The sequence below is a fragment of the Myxine glutinosa genome, chromosome 8 (assembly GCF_964187855.1).
Source record: "Myxine glutinosa chromosome 8, kmMyxGlut1.1, whole genome shotgun sequence".
NCBI classification, from domain to species: Eukaryota; Metazoa; Chordata; class Myxini; order Myxiniformes; family Myxinidae; genus Myxine; species Myxine glutinosa.
The window spans coordinates 136,736,309-136,758,988 of NC_136268.1; the positions used below are offsets into that span (position 1 = coordinate 136,736,309).

Genomic DNA, 22,680 nt, shown 5'->3' on the forward strand with positions numbered 1-22,680 from the left:
GACGGTCTCCAAAAATTGAGGGCGGTCTCCAAAAATTGAGGACGGTCTCCAAAAATTGAGGACTGTCTCCAAAAATTGAGGACGGTCTCCAAAAATTGAGGACGGTCCTCCAAAAATTGAGGACGGTCTCCAAAAATTGAGGACGGTCTCCAAAAATTGAGGACGGTCTCCAAAAATTGAGGACGGTCTCCAAAAATTGAGGACGGTCTCCAAAAATTGAGGACGGTCTCCAACAATTGAGTACGGTCTCCAAAAATTGAGGACGGTCTCCAAAAATTGAGGACGGTCTCCAAAAATTGAGGACGGTCTCCAAAAATTGAGGACGGTCTCCAAAAATTGAGGACGGTCTCCAAAAATTGAGGACGGTCTCCAAAAATTGAGGACGGTCTCCAAAAATTGAGGACGGTCTCCAAAAATTGAGGGTGCTCTCCAAAAATTGAGGACGGTCTCCATAAATTGAGGACGGTCTCCATAAATTGAGGACGGTCTCCACAAATTGAGAACGTTCTCCCAGATTTAGAAAGGTCTCCATAAATTGAGGACGGTCTCCCAGATTGAGAACTTTCTCCCAGATTGAGAACGTTCTCCCAGATTGAGAACGGTCTCCCAGATTGAGAACGGTCTCCCAGATTGAGAACGGTCTCCCAAATTTGAGAACGGTCTCCCAAATTTGAGAACGGTCTCCCAAATTTGAGAACGGTCTCCCAAATTTGAGAACGGTCTCCCAAATTTGAGAACGGTCTCCAAAATTTGAGAACGGTCTCCCAAATTTGAGAACGGTCTCCCAAATTTGAGAACGGTCTCCCAAATTTGAGAACGGTCTCCCAAATTTGAGAACGGTCTCCCAAATTTGAGAACGGTCTCCCAAATTTGAGAACGGTCTCCCAAATTTGAGAACGGTCTCCCAAATTTGAGAACCGTCTCCCAAATTTGAGAACCGTCTCCCAAATTTGAGAACCGTCTCCCAAATTTGAGAAATATTAGTGATAGAGTTCGAGCAACCATTCGGCAGCATGATGTAGAGGTAGCACACCTTCCATCCCCGACCTGCCAATAAAATGTCAGATTGGCGGTTAACAGTATGGCCGTCGCTTCAGATGGCCGTCGCCTCGGCACGGACGTTAAGCCGGGTGTCCCGTCTGCTAGCATTAGCTCGTGGACCTTAAAGATCCCATGATGCCTTTTTCGAGGAGTTGGTGCGTAATCGCTGCCGCCCTGAAACCAAGTACTAATTCTTCCACAAAATCTCTTTCAATCTAACGGCAGGCATGCCCAGGCAGTTTGTGGAAGACCTGGGACAAAACGTTTCCCCGGCTGACCCTGCAAGAAAGTGGGGATAATTGGGGCCGTTAAAGGAGGTTGTTTCCTGGTTCTCCATAAACGTGGAATATTTTTCCCTATTTTTAACCATTCAATGTTTTTTCTGTAGGAAAATGGCCTTTGCGCTCTGGTGTCTCATTGCACATCTCATGTTTTCCCAGGTAAGCTACTCCATGAAAGATTCATAAACGCATTTTTAAATTAACATAAAATTAACCTTTAATTATTTATCTTTCATGCACAGTTTGAATGGTTTTGCAATCATTTATTTTACAGATGGCCATGTGCTTCAGTAACGATTTTAACTTGGGTGAGTCTGCTTTCCTTATTCTCACATGAAATAAACACAAAGTTTAGAGATCATCCAATGATAGTGTACCTTTTTTCAGTTTGCCCTTCAATGATGATTTCAATGGTTGATTCACAAAAGAAGAGACAAATGTGGAGTACTGCATGCCATTATTTGATTAATCGTATCACATGATGCCATCGATCAATCAAATTTGCCATACTCTTGACCGAGCATTTGGGTTGCCGGCGATAACTCTCCCACCTCTTCGCGAAGAACACCCGTGGGATATTTAATGGCCACCGAATACTGCTGACAGATGGAACACCCAGCTTAACCTCCTTCCGTCCAGGGGGACAGCACACTCAAAATGATGCCCTTCTAAGGCTGCAAAAACACCAGGATGGTAGTTTATAGCTGGGTCGGGATTAAAACCCAGGACAGACAGCTCAAAGGCAAGTAGGCAAACCACTATGCTATCCCAACAGACAGCAGTATGCGATACACGAGTCAATAATTATTCAAAATATTGAGTTGAACACGTTTATTTATTTATTTGTTTCACATCAATGAAAACAAGTAATTATGAGTGACTTTCAAAATGTTCTTGAAACGAAATACTGTACTCGCGATAATCCACGACACGCCAACAAAAAGTCAATTTCTTCATATATATACATACATACATACATACATACAGTACAAAAGGGGGGTACCCAGTACTGCCAAGGGGGTGAGGCTGTACGTGGGTGAGGCAGGCGGTACCTGGCGCTGCCTAGGGGGGGGGGGGGGGGCGGGGGTTGAGGCAGGCGGTACCTGGCGCTGCCTAGGGGGGGAGGGGTGAGGAAGGCGGTACCTGGCGCTGCCTAGGGGAGGTGGGGGGGAAGGGGGTGGGTGTTGAGGCAGGCAGTACCTGGCGCTGCCTAGGGGGGGGGGGGGGCGGGGGTTGAGGCAGGCGGTACCTGGCGCTGCCTAGGGGGGGGGGGTGAGGAAGGCGGTACCTGGCGCTGCCTAGGGGAGGGGGGTGAGGGTGAGAGGCTGTACCTGGCGCTGCCTAGGGGGGGGGGGGGTAGGGGTTGAGGCAGGCGGTACCTGGCGCTGCTTAGGGGGGGGGGGGTGGGGGTTGAGGCAGTTGGTACCTGGCGCTGTCTAGGGGGGGGGGGGGGTTGAGGCAGGCAGTACATGGCGCTGCCTAGGGGGGGGGGGGGGGTGAGGCAGGCAGTACCTGGCGCTGTCGGACGTAGAGAATCTATTTAATGGCCTCATGGAGTTATTTAATGGCCTCATGGTGGTTACTTCTGCCTGTGGGCCAGCGGCAGCACTGCCTGACCACACATCGCAGTATTCACTTTATATCTGCGTTTGTTGGCCACAAAATGGACATCAAGGCCAACATGTTTCAGCTTAGAACTTGGCCAGATTCTCAAATACCAACACCAGAAGTTTGGAGCCCCTCGATGCTACAGTTCGGCCAGGAAAGAGTAACAAACTAACAGAGAAATGAAAAATCACTCACAGAGCGACACTTGGCAAAAGAGAACAAAGCAGAATGGCAGTCAGTAGAGCATCCTTTTGACCTCTTAAATAATTGGTGGTTGAATTCAGTTGGCTGACATGAAAATCCAATTCAAATTTCAAGTCAATCGGATGAAAATTGAGGATTTTAGAAATTTGGGAAAAGTGGTTGACCTTAGGCCTATGTTGACCTTATGACGTATGTTGATCTCAAAAATGGTTGGTGGTTGCATTCAGTTAGCTGATATGACAATCCTTTTGAAATTTCAAGTCAATCGGATGAAAATTGTGGATTTTAGAAATTTCAAAAAAGTGGTTGACCTTTGGCCTATGTTGACCTTTTGGCCTCAGCTAATCTCAAAAATAGTGGGTGGTTGAATTCAGTTAGCCGATATGTAAATCCTATTCAAATTTCAAGTCAATCGGATGACAATTGAGGATTTTAGAAATTTGAAATGGTTGTTGACCTTTGGCCTATGTTGACCTTTTGGCCTATGCTGATCTCAAAAATAGTAGGTGGTTGAATTCAGTTTGCCGATTTGTATATCCTATTCAAATTTCAAGTCAATCGGATGAAAATTGAGGATTTTAGAAATTTGAAAAAAGTGGTTGACCTTTGGCCTATGTTGACCTTTTGACCTTTTGACCCCAAAAATATATAGGATTTTGTCGGACCACGAACTCTACCATTTGTTAAAGTTTCGTGAAGATCGGTTTAAAATTGTTGTCCTGTAGGCAAGTATAATTGAGCGGACAGACAGACAAACAAACAAACACACACACAAACACACAAACAAACACACAAACCGGAGTGATCAACATACTTGCAAAAAAATTTTTTTTTTTTTTTTTTTGCCAAGTAACAAACTCTTCAAAATATTTATAAGATGTATAGACTGAAAAAATAAATAAATTCTAAGGTTTGCACGTCTTGGTTCTATTTGAGAGCATCTCGTTTCAAGAACATTTGTTTATGCTCCTTGTATTCCAACCACAACCGTCCTCATGACGCCTTCAAACTGAACATTTGCATTTGCTAACAGAAACCGAACTAGGAATTACATCGTGTATAATTACTGTCAGCATCGAAACGCTGTGCCACCACGTTTGACATCCCGGGCTTTACTTCGAGTGTCCTTCATTTTAACCTATAAACTAATGGTGATACATCGTCTGACGGACCTTTACAAAAGATTGCACGTACCGTGTCCATAAAATTATAGCATATCAGAAATGTGAACATGTGTCGTCCTCGTCCCTGCAGATGCACCCTCTGCAATCACGTTTCAGAGGCACTTTGAGCTGGACGGATGGGTGTTTGAAGTGTGGAACGTGTCCGTTTCGTGGCCCGTCACTCAACGCCTTTGTCGACAAAAGTTTGGTCGTGCAGTGGTAATCCTGTCTGCTCAGGAAAACTCTGCTGTTGCCCAAAACCTTTGGACTTTGGGTGCCCACGGACCAGTGTGGTTAAAGGTGGTGCTCCGCGGCGGTGGTAAAGGAGCCATTATGCCTAGGCCAGTGCCGCATCATCAGGGTAAGTGGCCATATTGGATATGAGGGTCATGCTAACATCATGAACAAGGCATGCCAATGGACTTTGTAATTGTCCCTCGTCGCACCGCAGAGCGAAAGGGGGACTATGGTTTTCCCCTCCGTCCGTGTGTGCGTGCGTCCGTGCGTGCGTGCGAACGTCCGTGCGTGCGTCCGTGCGTGCGTAAGCGAAGGACCGAATTCTAATTTGGTGTGTGGGTGCAACCCACGTCAAAATCCAAGATGGCCGCCGCCATGTATGTCTGACACCATGTATGTCTGAACCTTGTGAGCGGAATATCTTGAAAAATAAGCGAAGTACCAACTTCTAATCTGGTGTGTGGGTGCATCTCGGCATAAGGGAGAACGCTATTGAAAATTGGGTCGCCACGTCAAAATCCAAGATGGCCGCCTTGCGTCTTCCACTTTGCCAACTCACATCACTTCACCGACGGGGGACCTAGGCGTAACGCTTGTTATATTGGGGACACGTCACTGTCACCTTGTATGATTGTCAAAAACGTGTTGAGGACCTTGTACATATATGTATTATGCTAAGGACATATATTTTAGGACAGAACATACACTACTACCACTACTACTACTACTACTACTACTACTACTACTACTACTACTACTACTACTACTACTACTACTTTTACTATTACCACTGCTACTATACTACTATTACTACTACTACTACTACTACTACTACTACTACTACTATTGTTATTATTACTATTACTACTACTACTGCTACTTTTACTATTACTATTACCACTGCTACTATACTACTACTACTACTACTACTACTACTACTACTACTACTACTACTACTACTACTACTACTGTTACTATTACTACTACTACTACTGTTACTATTACTATTACTACTATTACTGCTACTACGGTTACTACTACTACTACTACTACTACTACTACTACTACTACTACTAATATTACTACTACTACTACTAATACGCCATGCCACGCCATTTTGCTGCTCCTCGAGCCGTGCTATTTTCGACATTTCCTCCTCATCCTCTTCCGGTTTCGTTTGTATTTTTGGTTTATTTGGGTTATTTGAACCGAGTTGGTTCATTTTGTTACTTTACTTTGACGTCCCGTTTGAGTTATTAGCCCTTTGTGTTCGGGCCTAGCCGCGGCGTGCGGCCGCACCCGTGTGGGACTAGATTTGCCGCGCCCGATTTGTGGCGTATCACAAACTGTTTGACTTCCTTGTTTTTGCTTAATGACCCTTGACTTTCTGTGCTATATTTGCATAGTTTTGGCGATTAAGCCGATAAGTTATTTGCTCAACGCGCGTTTGATTATCCTTTTGAGTTAATCATTAGCATACCGGTACGGTCGTGCTAAAATAAGCAAAAGCTCGCGAACGAGATAATTGATTTTTTTTTTCATTTTCATTTGACGGGAAATATACCGTTGATAGCAATCATGCCTCTGGATGGTACATGGGCAAAAATGGCCGCTACTACCTCTGGTGCAGGTGGGAACCGCCCTGCCCACCCGTTTAAGGCGTTAACAAGGAAGCATGGGGTGAAATGTGAGTTGGGACAAATCACCCAAATAGAGGCCTATGTGAACGCACTCGCTAGTGTGGTTGATCCAGCAACGATAGTTGCAGCCTCGAAAATGTATGGACAAGCTGTGTTCTTTCTTAACTCAGAGGCTGCAGCAAACAAAGCCATTGAGAAAGGGATTAGTGTGGGAGGACTCTTTGTACAAGTCGAGCCGCTCTCAAGTCTTGGTACAAGGATAATTATATCTAATATACCTCCTTACGTGCCTGACAATGTCGTGGTGCCTTTCCTGGAACGACTGGGAGTGTTGAGATCACTCATCAAGCCTGTGTATTTGGGCTGTCATGAGCCCTCCCTACAACATGTCTGGTCTTTTAAAAGACAAGTCTCCATTGAATTGGGAAAGGATGCTGAATGTGAGGGGTCGTTTGTTATTCCTTTTGACGGAAAGAATTACAGGGTGTTTTATATGACAAACGAACCCCGTTGTTTTGTATGCAAAGCGAAGGATCACAGGAGAGCAGACTGCCCCCACTATCATTAGAGAGGTTGCGGCTCCTCAACGTCCAGATCAGCCTCGAGAGGATCCCAGCGTCACTGAAGGTATCCTAAGAGAGGCGGCTGCTCCTTTGTGCTCGAGGGCAGTGGACCCTCAAGAAAGTTCTATACCAGCTTCTCATCCCATCTCTTCCGCTGCCATAAATCAATGGCAGGCAGTTGGAGCAGGGAAGGCAAAGCGAGCACAGAAGAGGAAATCAGAACCCGCAGAGGATGGGACCACGGAACACCCTGGTACAATTGAGGATAACACGGGAAGTAATGTGTCAAAGGGATTTGTAAGGCCTAGTATTCTGAAGGAGAAGAGAGTGGTAACCCAAACTGAAGAAATGGAAGAAGAAGAAGAAGAGGAAACTATTCATCAAACGACAGGATATGGAGAGTCTTCTCTCTCAGATCCACCCAAAGACAGTTTGAAGAATGAACAGGAAGGGAGACCGTCAGGTAGTAAACCCAGCATGGTGAAGATAAACAACCTCGAGGTATCTGACATGGCAGGGCCAAACGATACTGTGATGTCGGTTCCTGAGAAAATGCATCCAACAATAACAACTGAAACGAAGCTTCAAAATAAACCAGGGATTGAAACATCTACAAGAGCAGTTCTGAACCGAAGGATTAACACCGAAGTTTCAAAGGATGCTGAAGTAGCATTCATCGGTGGGACAGACAGAGAGAGGGAACCAGACACACAAGCATCAATAAAGTTGCTGGCACTGACCGACATCTCAGGTGATGTCACTTCACTCACTGTTGGCGCAGAAAGGGGAATAGTTGAGCACATCTCTATTTTACCACCCCAAAAGGTTGGATCTCCTATACCAACTGAGGAGGAGGCATCCATTCCCACAGGTGAAGCAACGTCCGCCGCATCAGAGCCAAAGGAGCGTTCCTCTGCGCCAGAAGATTATGCCAAGTCAGCCTTGAGAGACGACATGGCAGAAGACTTGACACATTGTACAAGTTCACTAAAGGAGAAGGATCTTGAACCTCCAGACAGCGATGATGAGGAAAGTATTGGTGATGGGGAAGACTATCAAGGGTCACTGACTGGTTTAGAGACAGACCTACCTGCAGGACGCCATTCCTGCATTCCCAGCCAGGAGATACTCGAGTTCCTTGAACAAAGCTTGCATAGCAGGAAGAAAGTGGAAAATCCGCTGAAACGGTGGAAAGATTATGACTTGCTAGTGCATTCCTTGTATGTACTAAGGAGAGAGGGACATAAAACAAGGACTTCAGGCTCGGCCGAACAAGCCCGAGTCAGGAAATTTCTAGCAAAGTTGTTGAGTTACGGGCCTGAATATAAATTCGTTTAGGAGGATGAATTTCACAGAAACAAAACTCTCAATACAATAATGACATCAAACTTACGAATAGGATCATTGAATGTCAATGGCTGTAAGGATGCATTCCGTGTGCACCAGGTATTGTCATTCTGTGTGAAGGAAAAACTTGAAGTAACCTTTCTGCAGGAAACCCACACGACCCCAGAGGCTGCATCCTGATGGGAAAACCAATGGGAAGGCTTGGCCTTTTTCAGTCACCTAACGGACACATCTTGTGGAGTGGCTACCCTCTTTTCACCAAAGAGGAAACCTGAAATACTTGTCGTAAAGGAAGCCAGTGTGGGGCGGTTGCTACATATAAAAGCAAAGTTTGAAGAATTTGTTGTCAATTTCGTCAACATTTATGCACCTTGTGTAGGAGTTGCAAGGGGAATTTTCTTCAACCGGTTGCAGAGATTCATGCTCACCTTGCCTGGTGAAGAGTGTGTAATTATTGGAGGAGACTTTAATTGCACTCTAAACCCCTCCCTTGATCGAATAGGTCAGGAGCCGCATAATCCCTCTGTAAGAATATTACAACAAACCATAACACTGTTAAACTTGAGGGATACTTGGCACATACAGCACCCCACAGACAGAACATTCACGTATACGAGTATCAGAGGTGGTCATATATCACAATCCCGGCTCGATAGAATTTACGTGTCTCACCGTTGGTGTAAGAGTGTCAGTGACTCCGGCATAAAAGTTGCCCATTTCACAGATCACAACTTGGCCTGGATTAAGTTTTCCCTGGCGGAAACAAGGCAAGCCCCTGGCTTATGGCACCTGAACAATGCTTTAAGTCAGGATGAAGCCTTTTTGTCAATCTTTTTGAATTTTTGGCAAGCCTGGAGGAATAAAAAAAGGAGATTTTTGCTCACTTGGATTCTGGTGGGATGTAGGCAAGGTACGATTGAAATTGCTGTGTCAGGAATACTCATATGGATCGAGCAAAACACTTGGGGTAGGGATCAAAAGACTGGAAGAGGAACTGCTGCACCTTGAGAAGCACCTGGCCACACTTACCTCTACTGAACTACAGGCATACCAAGAAAAAAAGAGCACCCTTAAAGCATGTAGTCGTGTGAAGGCACGAGGGGCGTATGTGCACTCTCGTTTGCAGTTTATTTCTGAGGATGAATATGTCCTGAATTATCTCAAAGGGGTGGAAAAACGCAAAGGTTAATTCAGGACTAGAGCGAGTGTTCTCGCAGAAGATGGTCTCTTGCTCAATGGCTCGGAGGGTGTTCAAAAACGAATTAGAGCCTTTTACGCTCAGCTGTATTTGGGTAAGAGCACAGATGCAGGTGCAGGTGGCACTTTGTGGAGTAGTCTTCCTGAAGCCTCTGTAGAAGACTGGGAGCAGCTGGAGACTCCATTATCTCAGGAAGAATTGAAAACCGCCCTGCACAGCCTATAAAGAGATAAATCCCCTGGCATGGATGGCTTATCATGTGAATTCTATACAAAAGTATGGGACTTGGTTGGACCTGATTACCTAAGCGTAGATCAGGAAGCATGTGATACAGGTATAATGCCCCTTTCTTGGCGTCGAGTGATTCTGGTCTTGATCCCCAAGGAGGGTGACTTGAGAGCCTTGAAGAATTACCGCCCTGTGTCTCTGCTGTGTGTGGATTATAAGGTCATGGCTAAAATGTTGTCACTCCGTCTCGGACGAGTCCTGACAAAATTAGTCAGCCCGGACCAATCTTATGCCATTCCAGGCAGGACAATACATGACAACATATCCCTTGTCAGAGACCTGATACAGTATGCGGACATGACTCGGACTCAAGTCGGATTCCTTTCCTTGGATCAGGAGAAAGCCTTTGACCAGATGAACCATGAGTATCTCTTTGAAACCTTGCTAACTTTTGGGTTGGGGAGGAGATTTGTAGGCATGATTCAGATGTTGTACATGTCGGCAGAATGCCTAGTTAAAGTCAACGGTTTCTTGCTCGCGCCCTTTCCATTTGAGAGAGGAATAAGACAAGGATGTCCCCTGTCTGGCCAATTATATTCCCTATGTATTGAACCCTTCCTTTGTTTGATGAGAAGAAGGCTAACTGGCATTGTGGTGCCACACAACAGGGTCAACCTCAAACTTTCTGCATATGCAGATGACGTTCTCGTGTTTGCCAGTAATGCAATGGATATGCAAGTAGTTTATGATTGTCAGCAGGTCTATTCAGCAGCATCGTCTGCTACAATCAATTGGAGGAAAAGCTCTGGGCTTCTAATTGGACAAATGCAGGTAAAGGAGTTACCAACACTTTTTCAGAAATTGACCTGGAGTCGCAATGAGCTCAAATATTTGGGGGTGCACTTGTCCACTTCCCATGGGTACTCACCACTCATTAACTGGAACAATTTATGGGACAAGATCGAAGCAAAGTTGAGAGACTGGAGTGGACTACTAAAAGTCCTGTCTCTGAGGGGGAAAACACTCCTTATTAAACAGTTTATAATTCCGAAGTTAGTATTCAGGCTCTCTTGCATAAGCACTCCAGAGGAGTTTCTGGTTAAGATGCAAAGGAAGCTATTGGACTACTTTTGGAATGGTAAACACTGGGTTTCCCTGGGCATTCTGAGCTTGCCTTTTGCAGAAGGTGGACAGTCTTTTCCCTGCCTTCGAAGCCACTACCATGCATCCAGGCTGAAGACCACACAATGTTACCTACATGTGAACCCTGCACCGCAATGGTGCTCACTGGCATCATACTTCTTCAGCAAAGTGCTCAATCTTGGGTACAAAAGGAATCTTTTCATCATTACATCTCGGAGCCTGTCTAGTGCTACATTGCCTCTTTTTTATCAAGAAATGCTGAAGGCTTGGAATGTAGTCGATGTACAAAGAACAGTTCCTTATCCAGGCAAGGACCTGCTAGAAGAACCGCTCATTCTCAACCCTCTTCTACAGGGCCCAACTCTGGCTTCCTTTTCAGTAAGAAGGAGCCTCTTAGCTGGTAGCATATCCACAGTGGGAGACCTTCTGAACGATGGGAAGAGAAGGCTTATTTTACCCAAGGAACTCGCAGCGAAAATGGGCCTAAGGACAATCAGAATCCCCTCCAGGATACTTGAAGAGGTCAAAAGCTCCTTGCCTCCCGATTGTCTGGAATATCTAGAGAATCCCAAAGACGGTGATGGATCTGGACAGATGTCCATCGGTAACTCCATGGATTTTAGAATCAGACCACGATGTTGCGAGCTCTCTCAGCCAATACCTGCAAACAATATGAGTAAGACCCCTGGCACAGTGGAAATGTCGTTCTGTGGCCTATCAAGGAAAAATATATACCTGCTAGTGATCCACTCGCTCCATTATATAGCTCTTGCAACCCGACTAGATACTCCCTGGCGTGAGATTCTTCCACTTCCTTCGTCTGTTCATCCACGTTGGGATTCACTCTATCTCTACCCAACGCCAAGAATGATGGCAGACTTAAGTTGGAGGTTGCTACATGGTGCACTGAGCTCTGGATCTATGATGCGGCATTTCACTAACTTCCCAGAGGATTGCTGCTTTTGCGGTGAAAGGGAAACTATATTTCACATATACCTTCAATGCCACCGTCTTGAACCAGTGTTCTTACTGATGAAAAATCTTCTCTTGCGCTTCTGGCTTCACTTCTCTCCAACACTTTTTATCATCGGGCACCCGGTAAAGAAACTAAGCAAGTCCCGTGATCTCCTTGTTCACTTTATTTTAGCCTGTGGGAAAATGGCAATATATAAAACCAGGAAGGCAAAAATTGAGAGAGATGTGGTGGAACACAGTTCTGTATGTCTGAAGGGCTTAATACGCTCACGCATTATTTCGGAGTACAAGGCGGCAGAATATAGTAACACTGTTCAAAAGTTATGGAAACCTGGACTATAAATGATGCACTTTGTACGGTCTCCCCACAAGATATTTTGCTCTTATTTGTATAAATGTGTTATTTGGCATTCTTTTTGGTGTTCTTTGGCGTTCTTTTTTTTTGGTGTTCTTTGGCGTTCTTTTACCTTCCCCTTATCTGTCTTGGTAGTGCTTTCTCTTCAAAATGCTCTACCTTGGCTACTGTAGTTCAAACCATGGACTTGCAGAGATGAGGAATTGAGCGACATTAAACTGGGAACATATGTTTGCCTGAGCTTGCATGAGCTCTGAACGCAAATCTCTGTAACCTTTCCAACAAAAGCACTACTACTACTACTACTACTACTACTACTACTACTACTACTACTGTTACTATTACTATTACCACTGCTACTACTACTCCTGCTATTACTACTACTCCTGCTATTACTACTACTACTACTGTTACTCTTACTACTACTACTACTACTACTACTACTACTACTACTACTACTACTACTACTGTTACTATTACTATTACCACTGCTACTACTACTTGATGTGCCTTGGTTCTATTAACAGCATTTCATTCCAAGATAAATCTAAGAGAATGATCTAACCAGACTTGGTGGGTGTAATGCTTGGAGTGTCGCTGTTCGTCGGGTAGGCAAACGGTTCAAACCCCGGCTGTGACTTTAACAATGGTACGAGCCGCTTCCTTGTTTGACCTTCAACATTAAAAAAAATAGTTGGAACGACTAGTGCAGTCTCTGATGGACCTAATGGTCTCCACCTCTGTGGAAGGTCCTTGTAAGGGAACTCATTATTTATTACTTGCAAAATCGAAGATTTTTCAAGTATCTTAGTTGGTCTTGTGCGTTTTACTGTTTGTCTGTCTCTGTCTGTCTGTCTGTCTGTCAATGGCCTGCACGTCACAATTTTAAACCGATCTTCATGAAACTTCACCAGGAAGATCTGATCATAAGGAAGAAGCTAATTGATTTTGAGGTGAACGGTCAAAGGTCATCTTGAGGTCAAATTTCTGAAATTGTCATTTTTCATCCGATTGATTTGAAAATTGAACAGCATTTGCAGATTAAGTCACTGAATTCGGAAAGCAACTAATTTCGAGGTCAAAGGTCAAGTCGAGGTCAAACTTCCAAAATCATCTATTTTCATCTGAAAAATCATCAAATGTAATCTGATTGACCTGCGTTTTGATTAATATCGTCAATTTTAATCTTGATGAAATGGGCAATTTAATGTATCCATGGCAACTTTATATTTTTGGGGAGAGGTGTATTTTGCGAGTATCGTGCTCTGCCTGACGTCTTTGTTTTGTTTTTTTCCTTTGGTCATTTGTTTGCAGCATTCCAGCAACATCTCATTTTGTCTCCGATGTCTGTCCATGATCATTTCTGTTGCCCTGTAACATTGTCTATCTGTAATTACCCTGTTCCTTAGCTGTGCTTTTTTGGTCTACTTGCATGACATTTAATGGGGGTAGAGGCCCTGTTGTCTCGAAGAAGACTAGTTCACCCCTCCCAGCCCCTTTTGTTCTGTGAAGAGACAACTTTCTATATTTGTCTCGTTTCAATCCAAGGGGCTGGTTGTTCTGCTTTTGTTTTCTTTGTGTAGCCCCCCACCTCGAGTGGTCCTGTAGGCTTTGTGGCGGGAAATATCCCATTAAAAAAAAAATTGCCCTCATACACCGATGTTGTCTGTTGGTTTCTCTCGCCTTTGCGGGTTTGTCTGTGCCCGCTGTCTGCCTGTGTCTGCTCTGCTCCATTGTCGTTCATTGGCGCTTCACCCTCGTTTATATTGTGCCTTGTGACCCTTGATCCCGTACAAAAAAATATTTGGAAAAGGAAGTCAAGGATGTTTGGTAGCAGGATGGTAGGGAGGATGTACGTCATATATCCAGGAGAGGGATTTTTTGTCATATATCCAGGAGAGGGATATTTTATCATATACTCAGAGGCAAAAGTTATTGTGACATAGAATTTTTTCATTGGTAATCTTGTGAATGAATTTTTGGATTTGAATCAGAGAAAGAGTGTGTTAAAATGGTCGAAGAAAGGCAACCAAGCAGTTGTTGTTCGAATTGCACGAAATTTGCAAGAAGCATGACACATTCGAGAAAAATGGCCAGCAATGTTCACTTTAAAAGGCCAGACAAACAGACGCTTATCATTTCCACTCAATGCAGTCTTAAGAAGTGCAGAAGTCAGAAAAACACCTCTATTCATCGTTCTGGAACAAGTCCGACATGCCACGCCTCGGGGAAAATGACAGATGGAGAGCTATAGGTATGCTTCAGTCTGGTACCTCGCAGCGTGATGTTGCTCGTCGATTCAACGTCCATAGAAACACCATTTGGCACTTATGGCGACGTTTTCAGCAAAACAATCAAGTTATAGACCGTCCCCGTAGTGGCCGCCCACCAGTAACGACCCCACGTCAAGACCGATGGATTCGAACCACGCACCTCCGACACAGGTTCCAGCCAGCAACCCTTAGAGCCCATACCATACCTGGCAACAGAGGTGTATCTGCGAGAACAGTTCGACGACGTCTACGCATCTACGACATCCGTGCAAGACGCCCAGCCCGACGGCCAATTCTGACGCCAGAACATCGACGTCGACAGTGGAGCAGACAACACTTGCGATGGGGAGCACGTGAGTGGAGAACAGTTCTCTTCACTGATGAGTCACGTTTCCTTCTTCACCGAGCTGACGGCAGGACACGTGTCTACAGGCGCACAGGTGAACGTTACATCAGGCCATGTGTTCTGGAAGGGGATCGTTTTGGAGGTGGGGGCGTTATGATCTGGGGTGGGATAACAGCTGCAGCAAGGATGCCAATGATTGTGATTGAGGGGAACTTGAATGCTGTGAGGTACCGAGACGAGATTTTGCAAATGGCCGCTTTACCGTTTTTTGCAACAGAACGGCCCTGGAGTGACGTTTCAACACGATAACGCCAGACCACACGTTGCTCGAGTTGTACAGCAGTATCTTAATCAGAACAATGTTAATGTGTTACCCTGGCCCGCAAGATCCCCTGATTTGTCACCCATTGAACACGTCTGGGATGAAATGGAGCGACGTTTACGACGTCATCCGAATCCTCCAACAACGCTGCAGGAACTCCGCCAAATCCTTCCTCGGATATGGAATAATCTTGCTCAGGACTTTCATCGACGTTTAGTGGCCTCAATGAGGCGAAGGTGCCAGGCCTGCATCAATGCACAAGGTGGACACACTCGCTACTGACCGTGTGAACTTGCTTGTGAACCCCCTCTTGTGTTGTGGCTCATTTGCATATGCCAGGTGCGCTGTTCTTATGGACTGTTGATCGTTACCATACCTTGAAACATTTGTCTTTCCATGTAATAACATATCATTCGCGGCAGTAAAAGTTTAACACTGATTCTGTTTGTTGTTTGTGTGTCACCTTTGTGTTTAACCTTTGCCTTTGAGTATATATCCAGGAGAGGGATATTTTATCATATATCCAGGAGAGGGATATTTTATCATATATCCAGGAGAGGGATATTTTATCATATATCCAGGAGAGGGATATTTTATCATATATCCAGGAGGGGGATATTTTATCATATATCCAGGAGGGGGATATTTTATCATATATCCAGGAGAGGGATATTTTATCCTATATCCAGGAGAGGGATATTTTATCATATATCCAGGAGAGGGATATTTTATCATATATCCAGGAGAGGGATATTTTATCATATATCCAGGAGGGGGATATTTTATCATATATCCAGGAGGGGGATATTTTATCATATATCCAGGAGGGGGATATTTTATCATATATCCAGGAGGGATATTTTATCATATATCCAGGAGAGGGATATTTTATCATATATCCAGGAGAGGGATATTTTATCATATATCCAGGAGGGGGATATTTTATCATATATCCAGGAGGGGGATATTTTATCATATATCCAGGAGGGGGATATTTTATCATATATCCAGGAGAGGGATATTTTATCATATATCCAGGAGGGGGATATTTTATCATATATCCAGGAGGGGGATATTTTATCATATATCCAGGAGGGATATTTTATCATATATCCAGGAGAGGGATATTTTATCATATATCCAGGAGGGGGATATTTTATCATATATCCAGGAGGGATATTTTATCATATATCCAGGAGAGGGATATTTTTCATGCGTAATACGCATAAGTTGCATAATATGATTCCCATTTTTTATCCTCTCTTTCAACTTTCATTTGTCATAGCTCACTGCCCTCTGACAATGTCAAAAAACTCACATTCAATCCATTTTTAATCAGAACACTTCCAAGGCCCTTGTAGCCATTGAGATTTATCCGAGCCACTTATTTTGTAAAGACCATACATAATGCATGGACAGGCCACAGTGTTTAGTTCCAAGCTCTCCCTGTGCTATTTTTTGGAGACAAGCTCTCAGGATGTTTTCCTTTCTCTTGATCCCCTCCACTCCTCCCACCCCTGCTTCCCCATTTCTAGGATTTGAAACAACACCCCAGCTGAATTTTCCTTCTCGCACGGACTTCAAATACGCCCAACTGAGGGTTCAAATGCCCCCGGTGGAGGCTGTCACCATGTGCGTCCGCCTGCAATGCGTCGAACGGCAAGCAGGTATCCTCACAATCTTCTCGTACGCTGCCCCAGAGTTCACCAATGCCTTTCAGCTCCGTGGAAACATTTTGGCTCCCGGAGAACCTGTCCAGGTTGCTGTGATCGTACACGGAAAGCATGGCCCGTACCGGCCGATGGCGTTAAACGACGGCCGTTGGCATCACGTGTGTGTGACGTGGGATGGTCACGATGGCACTTGGATTATCTATATGGATGCCAAGCCTCGAGGACGTGGTCGTGGCCTGCACGCTGGCAGTCACATTGCTGGCGGTGGCATTTTCATCCTCGCACAGGTGAAGTCTTGGGTTTTTTTTCTGGCCCTTTTATAAAGCCATTGGTGATGAATGATCATCCGAGCGATGATTGGCTGATCTTTCCTCTTCTACCTGTGGACATCACTAAAGAGCAGCAGCTTACAATTCATGCTTACATTGAACTGTTGTGATTGTACATGATTATCTGTATTTAGATGTACTGGTACACCTGTTCCCTACGGGAGCGGCAGGAAGGGTCATTCCTCTCTGGGGTATATAGATAAAGCTATCTTAACACAGATATACACCTCAACACACAACCCCATTGGCTGTGAAAACTGCATTGGGGTTTGGGGGTGGGGGGGGGGGGGGGGAGGGAGTTTAATCACTACAACCTCCTTTGTGTGACCCTTAGTCTCCCTGTCAAGCTTGGTTGTGATTGGATAAGCAACGATTGAATGTATCATGGTCAAAAACCAGTCTAACGGATGGACACAAAATTGGCTTAGCGGTTAGGGTGCCGGCTTGGGATAGTCGGATCCTGGGTTCAAATCCCGGTCGATCGCTGAATTAACGCCAGGAGGGTTGACTCGGCCTGTCATTCCTTCCAAGGTCGGCAAATTGAGTACCAGTTCATTGGTAATTCCCTGTGTGTCGCAAGAGGCGACTAACAGGGTTCGCGGCAGGATGGGAATCCGGCCATAAAACATTGCATCAAAAAGGGGACCACGTTGCCCCAAAAAGGCCAACCCCTGCTCTGCGGGGGAAAATGGCCACTAAAGGTTGTTTCTTTGGGTTATAGTTAGGGATAGGGTGCATAGGAAAGCACATGAGATCAGCCAATGATCGCTTGTGTGACAGTCAGGCCCTAACTGGTCCCTCACCCTGCCTGCCCTCCATGTAAACATTACAGCCATTGAGTTTTGCCTGAAGCCTGTAGTTTCACCCTGCCGGAGCTACGGAGCGGCTGGTTGACAATAACACCCTTTATCATTTCTTTCCAAGTCTTCACCACTTGTGCACAGAAACCAGCATTCACGATGCTTTATGTGCACCATGATGCCTGTATGGGACCAGTTGAAATGCATTGTTGCTTACAGACTGGAACTCTGTCTTAATTCCATACCACGTGACGATGTGTTCACTTGTGTGTCATTTGCACATAAAACTTTAACATCCCATCCCACCAGGGATACGAGACATCTGCTTTAACATCCCATCCCACCAGGGATACGAGACATCTGCTTTAACATCCCATGTGTGGCACAGTGTGCTCAGAGATGCAACACTCTGCCTGAAAAGCACCAGGATTTACCATAAGACCAGTAATCTAAAAAGTAAAAATCGTAGAAGAGCGAAATATAGTGGCAGCCAGCACATTGCAATAGAAATCCGTGAAGATCCCAAAATGATGACAACTACAACATGGCTGACTGATTTGTTGTTGTTTTTTACAAACATTCTCAGAGGTTCAACTTTATCTAGAAGTACATTTCAACTAGAACGAAGGTTTTATTTTTTTAAATTACCTTTGTTTGTTGGTTTATTTTGTATACAAAGTCGAGGCTCATGGAAGAGTAAGAACACTGAACGGGTCAGGGCGCAATAGAACAAAAGGAACGTTAGAGAGGGGGATCAGGGCACCAACAGGGGCAACATAAAAGAGACTGAATTCAACCACCAATTATATTTTAGGTCAACATCGACCAAAAGGTCAATATAGGCCAAATTTCTAAAATCTTCAATTTTCATGCGATTGACTTCAAATTTTAAAAGGATTTGCATTTCTGGTCACTGAATTCAACCACCAAGTATTTTTGAAGTCAACGTAGGTCAAAAGGTCAAGATAGACCAAAAGGTCAACATACGTCAGATTTCTAAAATCTTCAATTTTTATCCGAATAACTTGAAATTTGAAGAGGACTTGCATATCTGATCACTGAATTCAACCAAGAGGAGAACTATAGAGAACTGGAAGAGATTGAAGAGATCTGAGGAGATTGGAGGGTGTGAGGGAGAACGTTGCTCTCAGAGGAGAGCTTTGAGGAGATCATCCTGCCTGCCTGCCTTCACCCTGGGCTTGTGTTTGTCTGCCTGCTGCCTCTTTGTCGTTCTGCTGGTCTCCTCATCACCTCATCATCTACCTCATCACCATTCTCATCTCCCTCCTCAGCACCAACCCCCCTTCGACTTCTCCACCACCACCAGAAATAAGTCACCCGGTTTTGTCCCTTTCCCCATCTGTGATTGTGTCTGGAGTGATTCCCCTTAGATTCCTTTAGATATTTTTTTGTATCTCATTATTGAAGCATCCTGCTAGAGATCACCACTGAAATCATCTCGAAAAAGATCTTCTGAGTTAGGCATTCCATGCTCAACAGTTCAAAAAATAATGAAAAAGGATCTTGGATTGAAGCCATTTAAGCCTGAATGTGTTAAAGCTTTCCGATAGAGACTTGGCCACTCTGAGTTCACTTGCAAGGCTCTTCTGCAGCGATTTCCCACCATTAAATCAAGACGAAGTGACTTTTTTTCAGATGAGTGTGTTATTTACCTCATCAATCGATCCAGGAATGTTTATTTTTGGTGCAAAGAAAATCCTCATTTTTATGAGGAAATAGAACAGCATCCTCCTCATGTAATGATGTGGGCAGAAATTTCAGAAGATCACTTCATAGGGCCATATTTTTTTGATACAAGTGTCAATCACACTGCTTATTGAATATGCTACAGATGTGGTGTGTTCCACAACTGCGTGAGAGAGGTCTCGAGGCAACATCTATCATGCAACAAGATGGAGCACCAGCACATTATGCTCTTGCAGTTCGAGAATATTTCGTGACAAATGAAATTTTCTGTTTCGTGTTAAACAGGAGGAGCGTCTTTCAAAAATTCGCTATGAAAAATGCCACGTTAGCGGCAGGAAGGGTCGTGTTATTAACCCAACCCTTTTGGGGTATATCGAGTACAGCAGATCTTCACTCAGTTCTGGAAGTAAAACTTACCTCACGGATGTCAGGATTCCTCCAAATTTCTTTATTTAGTGTTACAAACAGCAATAGTGACTGTTTAAAAGCTAATCATACGTGTTTCTGGTTTATTGGTTCACGAGTTATCAAACAGAGTGACCACTATATTCGTCATGGGTGTGTGTGTGTCTGTCTGTCTGTCTGTCTGTCCGCAGCATAACTACCCGATGATATCATCCGATAGTGATTAAACTTGGGTTGGAGGTTGATATCATGATCTAGTTGTGTCCTGCCTAGAGTGGGCACATTGCGCCCATTGTGGGCGGAGCCACGCCTGAATAAGATGTATTTTCAGGGGGTAATCGAGTTCAAGCTACATCTTCTCCGAGGGAGTTGGTGGAATCTGACAGGGGTTTCGGTGTTTGGTTAGGCCAATGTCATGTGTCTAGCCCCACGGAGCTCGATTTTTGCATTTTCGCCCCAAGGTCAAGGTCACAAAATTTAGAAAAGTCGATTTTTGATGCTTTTATTACATTGTTCGCTTCCTGATAAGGTGAAATCTCGTACATGTTTTTATATTATCACATACATCATGAAATACAAGTTTTCCAACAAATTTCAGAATCTTCGACCTTTGACCTTTGAAGGTCACAAAGGTCAAATTTTCAAAGCTGTCGGAATCGAACCGAATTTTCGGTATTGTGTAGCTAACTAACCTCATAACTGATTATACATTATTTTCTATCTCATTTCAAGGTCAGTAACCTTCGTTTTGACATTTCCAGGGAAGCACCACACACAATTACGTACAGCTGGCTCTTAAAGGCCTGCACACACAGTGCATTGGGGCCCTTTGTAAATAGGCATGTACACCGCATGTCAGGGGCCGACACCTGCCACGTGGGCCCCCGACCCCTCAGTCCAGGCCTGTTTCGGTTATAGTCCGTCCTTTGTCATTGAATACCGCTCGCTCGTGAACCATCGTCGTCTCCTGACTTGTAATATTTTTACTTCTGATAGAGGTTGTTGGGTCGTTGCTCCCACAAAACGCCATGATAAGCTATTTATAAACGTTGACTCGACGTTTGTTCAAGGAGGAAAACCCCCTTGGGGAGGTGGGATGTTATTGGTATTACTATTGTTTTGTAATAACATTAATATTATGTTATTATCGTTGGTTTTGTTATTGGAAGTGGCCTTGGAATAACGCCATGATAAAGCTAACTTAATATTGATATACACCTCAACACGCAACCCCATTGACGGCAATGGTGGGGAAAACCGCTCAGGGGAGAAAACCCCCTTGGGGAGGGGGGCAAATGAATGCGCTACAACCTTCATTGTGTAACCCTTTGTCATCCAGTCCAAAAAAATAGCTGGAGGTATGTCCTGATATTCCAAGCTCACATGGATGGTCTATGACTGATGGAAACATAACTGTTGATTGGATGAACCTTCAACCTGCACCCACGGCCAAACATGAATTGATGACATGTGGGGGTGAAAAGGGGACTGCAGTCACAGTACATATTCCTGTAAACAAAATACATTTCCTTGCACAGATACTTTCAAATGCAATGATACTTAGGTAATTCTTCAGAGGATCTCGGTGACAGTGATGACGAGTGAGTAGAAATGTCACAAGTTTGTATGTTCTTGTGTTATAGCACAAACTGTTATTTGTCAAAATTTGGCAATTACTAGGCAACATGCATCTCAACATATTTGTCAACACTTGTTTTTTGATAAAATTAGATGTACCAAGAGTCCATATCATTTGTCATATAAAATGTCATGAATATATTTGACATTAATATGGACTTAGCTATGACCTTATCATTTTGTATTGTGATGTCACCAATATTCAGCAATCAATAGGATTTTTATTATAATTTTGAAGCTCATTATTGATATTTTAAAAGCTCATTATTTACATTATTGATGTTATTTATATTTAATGTATTGTTGCATTTGTGGGGAGGGGGTGGGAGTTAAAGATTAACTTAGAACCGATAGAACTGCATAGAGTAGTATGGTCTGTGTGCGAGTAGGTGGCCAATATTGATGTAATAAGTAGGGACACATCAGCTTGAGGATTGTTTGTTTGAATGTGCACCATATGGAGGGTGAGGCATTGTATTAAAATAGTTGGGATAAACTTAATTAAATGTGCATACAAAGCTCCCTGTAAACGACGTTTACCAGGTGACATTTACAATGGAATGACATTCACATTCACCAAGTGCACCAGGTGACAGAGTTCTAAGAGCAGAGAAGAGCGAGGCAGATAGCAATGGGACTCTGCCAGGCAATGTGGGGGGGGGGGGGGGGGAGTATGGTCATCTCATGAAGGTGGTGGAGCACAACCCCTCGAGGGGCAGAGAGTTGTCAAGGGAGCAAAGGGGAGGAGCTTGTGGCACGCAAGGGATCATGGAGTTCTGAGGAGGAATGGGCGGAGCATTTCCCAGGGAGAAGAGGGAGGAGCCTGCAGCTCTCGGTTCAGTGTGCTCAGAGGAGTTGGAATGGTTCTGATAGCATCGCAGTTTTCTGAGGAGAACTATAGACAACTGGAAGAGATTGAAAAGATCTGAGGAGATTGAAGGATGTGAGGGAGAACATTGCACTCAGAGGAGAGTTTTAAGGAGATCATCCTGCCTGCCTGCCTTCACCCTGGGCTCGTGTTCATCTGCCTGCTGCCTCTTTGTCGTTCTGCTGGTCTCATCACCTCATCATCTACCTCATCACCATCTTCACCTCCCTCCTCAGCACCAACCTTCCTTCAACTTCTCCACCACCACCAGAAATAAGCCACCCTGTTTTGTCCCTTTCCCCATCTGTGTTTGTGTCTGGAGTGATGCCCCTTTGA

General features: G+C 44.4%; 1 protein-coding gene across 1 annotated transcript in view; it reads left to right on the top strand.

The window, feature by feature from the left end:
• Positions 1-1,268: 1,268 nt before the first annotated feature.
• The window catches only part of ADGRD2 (adhesion G protein-coupled receptor D2), a 288,081-nt gene continuing 266,669 nt past the window's right edge, over positions 1,269-22,680 (top strand). Inside the window, exons 1-5 of the mRNA XM_078784001.1 lie at positions 1,269-1,330; positions 1,430-1,481; positions 1,597-1,630; positions 4,389-4,658; positions 16,460-16,884. Coding sequence (XP_078640127.1) covers positions 1,269-1,330; positions 1,430-1,481; positions 1,597-1,630; positions 4,389-4,658; positions 16,460-16,884 — 843 coding nt within the window. The remainder of the gene's footprint in view (positions 1,331-1,429; positions 1,482-1,596; positions 1,631-4,388; positions 4,659-16,459; positions 16,885-22,680) is intronic.